Here is an 11,583-nt window from a genome sequence, read left to right as displayed (position 1 = left end):
TCACTTGGGATGTGGGAGGCCCAAGTTCAAGTCCCACCTCTGCTGGGGGGGAAGGATCCCACTTCTCAGAGGATTTCTGATGTCAGGCTCCCTTCTGTGGAAGCTGTTGCACTGTGGATCCGTAATCAAAGAGGGGTTGGAGCAGGGGGACTGGACTCGGGGTTTCCTGCTTCCCAGGTGGGGGCTGTAACCACTGGGATATAGAGTCATTCGCCCTCTGTCTGACCCAGTGACTGTGCCGCAGTAGATAAATACTAAAACAGTCAGTGGGCCAGAGAGAGGGAATGACCCTGTAGCCCAGTGGTTAGCCTCCCAGCTCAGGCCCTGCAGGCGACTTCGGCAGGGAAGCACCTATCTTCCCTTGGTTCCAGATCGCTCTGGAGCTTTGGTAGGAGATAAAGCACCCGGCTGCCTAGAGGGAGGTAGCAGAGCACATGCCCAGAAGTAGGCACCTAGAGAGTCGGGGACTTTTACCCTGCCCCGAAATAACTTAGGCGTCGAGTAAGTTCAGGTGCCTACAAAATTCAGTGGGAGTTTTGTGGATTGCAGTGGAGCCAACCCCAGGACTTAGGCACCTAAGTACTTCCATGGATCCCGCTCTACACGATCCCCACATTACTGAGAGGAGAGTCCAGCTCAGTCACTCCACTGAAATTGTACCAAATTAATTAGTTTTTATTGAAAGAAAAAGAAATCACACAGGAATTCCGGGCCTCATCCCCAGCTGGGATAAACTGATGCAGCTTCAGTGAAGTCAGTGGAGCTACGCCACTTTGCACCAGCTGAGGATCTGGCCCCAACAATGGTGTTTCATCAGTACACGCTTGCTTGTGAGACTGGGGCTACCATAATGCTCATTTTACTGGACATAATTCTCTTGTTTGTTAAACTTCTTATCGACTTGTGGCTAAAATTGCCTCAGAAACTCCTGCAAAGAGGTCTATGGAAAAATCAGGAGCATTTTTTCTCTTGTTAATAACATCCAAATTATTAACAAGAGAAAAATATGCACGCTCTAAGGGACACCTACTGTATGGGTCCAGTTTTCTTATAACACTCTGATGCTCTGTTGTCTGTTTCTATTAAGGATTATTAAAAAGAGAAGGCCCTCTGCTGGCAAAGCAAAGTAACAGGATTTCTACAATATAGTGAGCACGGATTGTTCACTATCCTGCTCTGATGAAACAATCTGCGGGAGAGCGGTGAAAGCAATAAGCAATTTGCATTGCACTGTGGAAATTATAGCTATGGAAATGCAGTATCCCTTTGACTTCATTAAGATTTGAACCTCGCCTTTGTAAATGGTTATTACTCTCAGGTTCACAGAGGTTCTGCTGAGAACATTTCTTTCTTTGTGTGTGTGTGTGGGAGATTAATACCAGAGGCGCTAATAAATTCACTGTGTACTGTTTTAGTTAGGTTTTATTTTAGTGGTGATTTGCATGGCTTCTCTTTTCATTTCTGGATAACCCTAATGGGCAGACTCAGTTACATGTTTATTATAAAATCATTGATGCAGAGACTGTAGCAGACTTCAGTATAAAAAAGAGAGAGGATACAATAGTTCTCTTTTGTAAATAATTTCCTACCAATCATCTATTTCTCAGTGGCTGGTATGTAAATGGAACAACTCCATCTGAGCTGTAGGAGCCTTCCTGCTTTACTGATAAATATGGGCTCGTTCAAGGAGTTTATTTAATTTCCAGCTCTCTTCAGCCATTCTTCCCCTCCTCTGCCTCCTGCCCATATCTTCCCTTTAGCTCTGCATGCAGGCTGCTCATGCTCTGAAGCCAAGTGGCCATATGCCTCACCAGCAGGTATCACTGCAACCTTGCAAAATCCTGATCAGAGATTACATGGAGGTGACAGGGGGAGGGCACAAATCCCATTAGCCATAAAGCAACAAACATACAAAACGCATGCGATATTGGGCCTGATCTTGACCTCGCTTAGACCATTGTAACCCCATTGATGTCGATGGCATTACTTCTGATTTGCACCAGTGCAACTAAGGAGGAGGCGCAAGGACAGGTTTTGATGAGCCATAGACAAGACAGAGGAGCTAAATGGAGCACTTTCTATTCCTATGAGCTAAATCCTGAAGCCCCTACTCGATGTTCATTCACTCATGCCTTTGGCAAAGCTCCAGCTGACATCACTAAGAGTTTCACCTAAGGGTTTCTTTTATTAAAAACCGAGGGCTAGATTGTAATGCCCACTCAGGTGGGCAAGATCCCACTTGCCATGATTAAGGATATTGCAATCCAGCCCTGAGCAAGGACATCAGGATTTGCCCTTTATTAATAATGTCGTTTGAAGTTAGTTGTAAAGGCCAGACCCTGCAGCCCTTTATGTGGGAATTCTTGCCTAAGAGCTTGCAGGATAAGCCCCTAAACTTCATTATTGGCCTTTTTATTCATTGCTGTGTTTTTTGCGGGGAGGCTATATATAAATATATTTAGTTTTGAAGAGAAAACACTATGCTCGAAGCAGATATGTTGAAAAGAATCTATGGTTTTTTAATCTTTGTATTTATATAAGTGATCAACAATTAAAATCGGTGGTCCTCCTTTTTAATCTGAAGCATCATGTTAGACACAGAGAGTCCAAAGAAACAATGCACACCTAATGAAACACACATGTTTTCTAACTACGGTTGATGGATGAGCATGTTTGTAGACTCTCTAGTGTCTGAGTGTAAATTAACTACACCTCTACCCCGATATAACGCTGTCCTCGGGAGCCAAAAAATCTAACCGCGTTATATCGAACTTGCTTTGATCCACCGGAGTGCGCAGCCCCACCTCCCCGGAGCGCTGCTTTACCGTGTTATATCTGAATTTGTGTTATATCGGGTTGTGTTATATCAGAGTAGAGGTGTATTAGAATGTAAGATATATATTCAAAAAGGAGATTTGTACTGTGCATTTATCCAGCACTTTCACAGACTCCCTGTGAGTCAGAAAGGATAAATAGAAGTTATATCTATACTGTATATCTCTATATGTAGAGGCACATATCAGGGAGTGTAAGAATTGAAGTCTGCGTGTTTTGTATAACATGTTTAATGTTGACTTGTAAAGCTTCACTACTAGATTGGAAATGGATGCATAGCAATAACACTTTGTTGTTAAATGGATGTCTTGTATATACATGTGCTGGGAACTTTCTGTATACATCCTAGCAGTCATGTGACTTTCCTTTCCGTTTTAAATGGTATTTTTTGTTTTGGAACTGTACAATGGCCTAAGGGGGTTGGTTTGAGGTTTGAATTTTGAATTCATAATGCTCTCTGCCAATGAGAAATTTCATCCCCTAGGATGACACCCGCTGAACTGTAACCCAGCAGCTGGGTTGGGGAGAGAGAGGATGTTGTTACGTTGCTTGCCTATATTGTTCCCACGTCCCAAAACATGTCTGGAATCTGGCCATACCAACTGAACCAAAATGCAGATGGTTTCAGTCACTGATTCACTGAAAACGTCTCTTATTTTTTTGCCAAGGCAAGTTGGTAGGGAAATTTTCCCCACTGGCATAAATATTTAAAAAGCCATATTCTCTGAATTGGTCAAGTGACACTGCTAGACTTTGCCTAAGCCCAATGCATTTGGTAGGTCTAATATAAAGGCCGCTGTTTATAACATTCCCCTCTCCCATCCAAGTTTAAAAGTGTGATTGTAAGTCTGTGTGTATGTTAATCAGAATAATGACTCTGAAAATGACCTTGTGAGGTTGCCCACTCCCTCGGTGACATATATCAGTGGTGAAATCCTGACTCCATTAGGTTTGGCCATTGACTCCAATGGATTCAAGGTTTCACCCCCACACTCCCGCCAGTCTGCTCACTTTACAAGGTTCCCACCACCACATGCACAAGGAGTCTAGGACCTGAAAAATCAAGCTGTGCTCTTTCTGCCTTTCACGACAGCTGCAGCAAAGACTGCACCTTAGCCAACAATTCTGCTGAGCATGCGTGAGGCAGAATAGAACCCAGATGACTCGCCCATAGCTGTATGGGCGCTACAAGGCTAACAGGAGCACAAACTTGTTAAAAGTGAGCAGATCTGACTCCAGCACACAGGAGACTGGTATTAAAGTGCCCTTTTACCAAGTCACTTTTTCTGAGGATGGGCCAGAATCACTCCATGAGTGGCGCTAGCAGAAAGTCCATAGCCAGCAGCAGCTTCCTTTATGTCTGTGGGACCAGTACAGCTAAAAAAAAAACAAGAAAAAGAGGGGGTGGGGGGCAGGGAAGCAATGTTGGTCAGGAAAGTTGTGTAGCTAGAGTATGATCTCATTCAACGTTTCCCACCAGCAGTGCTCCAAAGGAGTTTCTGCAGAAATTAAAACTGCTCTTCGCCTGGTTAGAAACCCAGTGGTGGGGTGAAAGTAAACACTGCCTGCCTTCTGCTGGCCTAAATTCCCATATGTCAGCTTCGCTGGCATAGCGAGTAGTCAAGTGTGAGCAACTAGGTATCTTACGGTCCCTTCTTCTGTACCCCACTAGCATATAACACCCATGAGTATCAGAACTCCCATAGACTTCAGCTGGAGTTTTGCCGGAGACAAGGTCAAAAAAGTGTCACGTTAAAAACAAAGCCAAATGACAGTGCAGCATATGTGCATGGCCTACAGGTATCCGTGAGGTTCTTCAGGAGCAAAAGATAGTTATTTGGGCAAACTGAAATTTGATTCAGCAGCTATTTTGCTGCTGGGTCCTGGTCGGCAGACTGGAGGCACAAGGACACTGAGTGCTTTGCCAAAGGTAGTTCAGAGATTCAGTCGTTTCATCGAATTAGAAACCAGGAGGACTCTCCTGACAGTCCTGTTACTGACAACCCTAGATCGTGCTTCTTGCTTGATCCAGTGCAGGCTGCTCCAGCAAATCTCATTGTAAGAACGATGCCATCTCCTTAGTGCATGTCTGTTCTTGTCACTGTCTCTGCTTGCACTGCCATGAAGCCTGACTGCCAAGTCCCACGGGGAGGAGGGGAGGGAAGGATGGCCTTAGATTCACAGGTTGCTTCACTCACGCTGGATAACATCTGGATAATACTGGCGTGGCGTTGCTTTCACCTTCATGGGTGGGACCCAAGCTGGGTAACCGAGAGACATCACAGACATGCTTTTTGCTACTTACTTGCATCAAAAAGTACCTGTATTTCTAAAGGTCCATTCAGGATCCCGTCAGCCTCATGTACTGTATGAAAGCATGAAGATAAAAGTGCTACTTCACCACACTAGTGAGAACCTGCCCTCTTCAACCTTGGCTCCCAAATGCCAAGTTTGTTCTTTGGTTCCCTCTCTGCATGAGCTGCCCTTTTGGCTGATACTGGCAAGGCACTAACTGCACGACAGCATAAAGAGTCCCAGGGCTCTACTGCGTTGCCTGGAGACATTCTACTGAAGCAGAGGCGAGTACCCCACACACCAATCAAAAAAAAACTAGGCGCCCCCAAAACTGCATTCCCAGTAGAAAGGGAAATGTGATGGGAAACTAAACCCAGAAGCAGGGGTAGAGGAGACTCCATGAAGTTTCCCGGGAGCTTTGGAAGATAAAGATCCTTGATCTAGTAAATCCTACCTTAATCCCACTCCCGGGAGACGTCTGGGACACTCAAGTTGCACGTGCACGCCTAGAAGAAAAGTGAAATCTAGGTCAAAATGCTTATTGAACCTTTGCAGCACTAAGCGGGGCAGGTGAAGGCTCCTCCTTTCTTCATTAAATGTTACTGATACAATATTTAAAGAAAGATGCACTTTCCCTTTATTATAATTACAGTGATAACAAAACCAAAGCAGCATTAGGACAGGGACACCCCAGAAATTCTACACGTTTGAAGAGAGAAGCCCTCTCTAGCAACCGGGTCTGTCCTTTGAGGCGCTACTGAGTTAACCCAATGGGAGTTGAGGGTGCTCTGCACCTCCCAGGAGTTACTCAGTACCTTTCAGAATTAAGCCCCGAATTTGCTCTTAGGCTTCACGGTAACGTGGATTGGTAAGGTGGATCACGCAACACGTACTCCCCTGCAGAATCCTTATTCACTCAAGTGAGGTCCTGCACTGAGGATGAATTGCACAGTTCTGTGAGCTGCCTATATGGCCTGCTATGGGAAACCATTACAATGGGACAGAAGCCAAAGGTTTGATATTGTTCTTTCAAAAGGGGGCAAAGAGGTACGTTGTTGCTGATTGTGCTTTTCAAGATGTATTCTCTGCATACCCACAAACTACTTGTATTTTAGATGTCATTGTAATATCCCCTTTTCTTAATAAAGGACTCACATCTGTATGGATTTGCCTTTTCTTCCTCCAGACCTGCCCGTTTGGGAAAGGAACTCAGGAGTGCCTGCACTGAAATGAAATGGCAGCCTATGCATAAATGGGGCAGAAAAGCTCTTAAAGAGGAAGCTAAGGATCAAATGCTTTTAAAGACAGCATAGCATGCTATTAGCTAATAATTTGGGGATCTATCCTATGAGGGGTGCCCAGCACCTGTCATATTGATCATGGGCCAGGATTGAATGTGGGACCCCCAGAGATGGAGCACGGATCTCTACAGTGTGAACTAAAGGACCAACTCCTTTATCTCCAGATATTTTATTGATATCGTAGCCAGTTTGTAATAAGGTTGACCTCACATGCAGGTCACATGGAAGCACAACGGGCTAATCTGGGATTCCTAGTTGTGTGGGTGTATAATATTTCAACCCCAGTCATAAGCAGAGTGGTAGTCAGGGCTTGTCTCTCCAGGAAAGTTATTTTGGATTAACTCTCATTTTTTTCAGGATGAACTGCCTTGCGTGCACACACAAACGCTCTTTTTGCAAATTATCTAGCAGCTCATTGTGCATCGATCAATGTGCTTTGGAAGTGGGTTAACTCTCTTTCAGAAAGAGTTATCCCAGAGTAAGGTTCGTGTGGATGCATCCTCATTTCAAATAAACTATTCTGCTTCTGGTACTCCTTCCACTGCTATCCCACATTTGGGTCAACCTGCCTACTTGTGTGTCCACTACTGCTCCAGGGTCATCTTGACCAGAATGTCACCTTCCTCTGTGCAACCAGATGCCCCCCTTTGCCATTCCAGTTTGTGATGAGTTCACACAGCCGGAATCACATACCCATGTCCTGTGCTTCTAATAACCAACTTCTACCAGGGTTCTCCTGTCCTGCAAACAAGACCCCACGTAACTGTTAGCTAGTCCTCCAACCTCCCAGGACTCTGTGTCACACAACTGTCCATAGTTCACCATGCCATGTGAAAAGCACCCATACCCCCTACCACTGGCACCAATTGTGGAGGCAGTTTGACATAGCATCCCAGATTTCCTCAGACTGCACTGGTATGAACACCATTGTGCATCGGTATAGGTATAGATGGGCAGATATGATTGTGCCTGAAGAGAGATTGCTGTGTAGATGGGCTTAATCATATTAGGTGCCACTATGTCAGGTGAATGGGTCATAACCTGACTCTACTTAACAGGATCTTATTGTAGCATAGGCAAGGTCCTTGGGCGATCACCCATCACAGTCAGGGTTTAGAATGTGGGCCTTGGTGTAAAGCTAAAGGCATTTTCTACCAAGTTTTTAGAACAACTTATATAATCATATTAAACCGTCAAAAATACATGTCCCACTGCTCCTGCTCTGTTTCTGACTTTCCTACAAACTCCCCTGAGCTGTCATCCATTTAGTTTCTAATCATTCAATTTTTTTTTTAAATAAAAAAAGAGTCCACCCATGGCATCTCATTGAAACCAAACCATGTGCCCCTCTTGTTCCCTCCACTATCCTAATTACAGTAGCTGTGTGGCAGAACCTACTCATCGCAGACACACCCCCTCATTGCTGGGCATGGCATAGCAGCCCTCTGGCACACCCTGCCAACAGCTGCTCCAGTCCTGCCTTAGTCTGCCTCTGCCTATGACTCTACCCTCCAGCCAGGTCACTTTTAATCCTACCCCTTCTGGGGTAAACCCAGTCCAACAACCAGGCATCATCCCACCAGGACTTCCACCCAACATTAGGCTTTGGGGGCCTTCAAGTCCTTAGCTCTGGGGTCTTCACACTGCCCCCCTAGGGGAGCTGGTAGAGGAACCCAGGCCCATCCTCTACTCTGGGTTCCTCTATGAAGCAGATACGGTGTGTTTGTGTTGTATCCTGGGGCTACTTCCTACTGTGGCCCACAGCTTGGCCTTTCTCGCAGTCTCTTCCCAGGCTGATTTTTCTACAGAGCCCCCAAAAGGGAGACCCAAACTAGCTTTGGGGAACAAAAGGTCCCACACCAGACCCACCGGGCCCAAGGAGAGTCTGGTTAGGCTCCCTTCACAGCCCTACTGAGGACTTTTCTCCCTTCAGTTGCTCTCCCAAGGCTTGATACCTCACACAGGTGTAACAGGTGGGGCTGACTGGGCCTGCTGGCCCTCGTTAACCCCTGTCTGGTCAGTGTAGGGTTGGTATATCTCATCCTAGGCTGGTTGAGGGAGCAGTGCCCCATCATAGCTGTGCTGAGCTACAGGGGAAGATCCTCCAGTTTTAATACAGACTTCTTGTGAGAGGAGCATCAGGATTGCACCCCAAGGCACAGATAGTGACCACATCTGGGGTGTGCCAGCCTCCTTGTCTAATATGATAATTGCAGGGCTTTGAGATGTGAGTCTTGTTCCTGCAGCAGGACCCCCGGATTGGGATGTCTTTGGTGCACACATGCTGCATGGTTTTGGATGGCAGTGCTTTGGATGAAGTAGGAAGTGCAGGACTGTCATGCTACCCATCAACATCAAGCAAATTGTCCAACATATTATATCTAATGTATATTATTATTACTGCATTTATTATCTGTATTATCATAGTGCCTAGAGCCCTAATCATCGTGATTATTGTTATTTGTATTACCTTAGAAACTAGCAGCCCCAGCCATGAACCAGGACTCCATTGTGCTAGGTGCTGTACAAACACAGAAGAAAAAAGACAATTCCCTGCCCCAAAGAATTTACAATCCAAGTATAATCCACCAGTGGTGTCCACTGAAACAATCCTTCCCTTCTCTTGTCCACAACTCACTTCAGGTCACATGCATTAGACTCTTCATAAAGATCTGCACTTAGAATTGCACTGGTTTAACTACAGGTGTAACATTGCATTGATTTAGTTAAACCGGAGCAAGTTTGTGTGTAGCCATTGACATTGGTTTAAACCTGGTTCACCCTAGTTTAGTTTACACCTTGGGGACATCGCACCTTTAGTACAACCAGGACAATTTCCGTGTGTAGACAAGTCTAAAGCTGAGGAATAGCCTTTTGTAGGGTAGAATTTGCAAAGAGAATGATAATAGAGACAGTAAAAAGAACAGGAGTACTTGTGGCACCTTAGAGACTAACAAATTTATTTCAGCATAAGCTTTTGTGAACTACAGCTCACTTCTTCGGATGCATAGAATGGACAATGCTGAAATAAATTTGTTAGTCTCTAAGGTGCCACAAGTACTCCTGTTCTTTTTGCGGATACAGACTAACACGGCTGCTACTCTGAAACCTGTCATTAATAGAGACAGTGATAATTAGCTGGAAATGACTACTTTCAGCCCAGATTCTGATACCCTTCATGTTGAAGAGTACCTAAGCAGTCCCACTGAAGGAAATGGGGCTTTTCATGAAGTCACGGTGGTACTAAATCAGAGAGAAGAGACCAGAATCTAGCCCTTTAGTAGCAAACTCTCAGAAAAACAGAGAGGTTGCTATTAAACATAACACAGATATTAAGTATTGGTAACAAGCATCTCGGAAGCCACAAACTGAAATAAAATTTTTGCAATTCAACCCAGCTCCTCCCAAAAAGCCTGAGCACAAAGATGACCTTGCAGCATATGGCATGAAGGTCAGCAAACTCAAGCTGTTTCAGACCAAGGGAGCAGGCAAATTCCAGAGTCAAATGACCTTTACTGTGAATAACCTCTTCCCAGTCATTCTAACCTATACACTACTGTCTCACAAACCATGTATATATAGCTTTGCATACAGTAGTACATATATTGCATAATGTCATATATTATTACATATACCATGGGATAGATCAGTGATTCTCAACCAGGGGTATGTGTACCCTGGGGGTACACAGAGGTCTTCCGGGGCTACATCAACTCATCTAGATATTTGCCTAGTTTTTCAACAGGCTACATAAAAAGCACTAGCAAAGTCAGTACAAACTAAAATTTCATACAGACAATGACTTGTTTATACTGCTCTGTGTAATATACACTGAGCTGCAAGTACAATATTTATATTCCACTTGATGTATTTTATAATTCTATGGTAAAAATGAGAAAGCAATTTTTCAGTAACAGTGTGCTGTGACACTTGTATTTTTATGTCTGATTTTTGTAAGCAAGTAGTTTTTAGGTGAGGTGAAACTTGGGGTACACAAGATAAATCAGACTCCTGAAAGGGGTACAGTAGTCTGGAAAGGTTGAGACTCACAGGGATAGATCAGTTTTTGCTATTGACTTTAACGGGTGCAAGACAGGGTCCTATATATTTATATACTTAGACCAAAGTGTTCAAACTTGAGTGCCTGAAGTTAGATACCTAAATCCATATTAAAGCATCTTGGCCTGATTTTCAGAAGGCACTCAGCACATTTAGAAACCAGGCCACATTGTTTAGCTGCCTAAATAAAGATTTGGGTACCTCACGTTTGAAAATGTTGGCCTACGTTATTTGGGATTCGTTTCAGATGCTCAGCCCCATGTTAATCCCTTCAGACAGTCTCTGGATATTATAGTCAGAATTGAAGCTGGGCTCTACTCAAATTGGCTCAAACATCTCATTATAATCACCTATGGACACGGGTGTTTACCACACTGAGAAATATTTACCTTTCAGGCTGAAATATTCCATGATGTTCTCTGAAGGCAGATTATTATTATTAGTCTGTATGGATAGGTAGAGTGTAGGAATGGCCAGACAGACAGACTTTGGCCCAGTATGTAAGCCACCCACCCCCTACCTACCCACCCACATACAGAGAAGGGTTTTACTGAGCAGGCGCCTGTCCCTTTAAGGCGTTTCGGACGGCGGGGAGGTGTGTCCCCGCCGCCGAGCCGTAGTCAGCGGCGTGTCAGAGGTCGGGGTGGCCGAGGTGAGTGCGCACCACGTGGGGCTGTGACTGGCTCTGTCCTTCCAGCGGCAGCGGCAGGGCACGGAGTGCGGGACAGGCAGCGGCGCGACGGGGGCCCGCCATGGTCATTAAAGCAGACGAGATGCCGCCGGCGGCGGTGCCAGCCACGGCCCAGAGCGAGGAGGAGCAGCCGGAGCCCGGGCACCTGAGCAGCAAGCGGCAGCCGCGGCCGGAGAGCGAGCCGCGCTCCGGTGAGAGAGGGGGGCGCCCCGGACCCCCTCCCCGCGGGTGGGGGCTGCACGAGAGGGGAGACAGGCCCCCCGACAGCTCCCCTCGGGCGTGGGGGGCTGCACGAGGGGGGAGACAGGCCCCCCGACAGCTCCCCTCGGGCCTGGGGGGCTGCACGAGGGGGGAGACAGGCCCCCCGACAGCTCCCCTCGGGCCTGGGGGGCTGCACGAGGG

General features: G+C 45.9%; 1 protein-coding gene across 1 annotated transcript in view; it reads left to right on the top strand.

Moving 5' to 3' along the window:
- Window positions 1–11,165: 11,165 nt before the first annotated feature.
- Window positions 11,166–11,583, top strand: part of CLUH (clustered mitochondria homolog) — an 83,761-nt gene continuing 83,343 nt past the window's right edge. The window contains exon 1 of the mRNA XM_030536511.1: window positions 11,166–11,372. Within this exon, the coding sequence (XP_030392371.1) occupies window positions 11,243–11,372 (130 nt within the window). The 5' untranslated portion in view covers window positions 11,166–11,242. The remainder of the gene's footprint in view (window positions 11,373–11,583) is intronic.

The sequence above is a fragment of the Gopherus evgoodei genome, chromosome 17 (assembly GCF_007399415.2).
Source record: "Gopherus evgoodei ecotype Sinaloan lineage chromosome 17, rGopEvg1_v1.p, whole genome shotgun sequence".
NCBI classification, from domain to species: domain Eukaryota; kingdom Metazoa; phylum Chordata; order Testudines; family Testudinidae; genus Gopherus; species Gopherus evgoodei.
The sequence above is the reverse complement of the archived record's forward strand: the minus strand, read 5'-3'. Positions and strand labels throughout refer to the sequence as shown.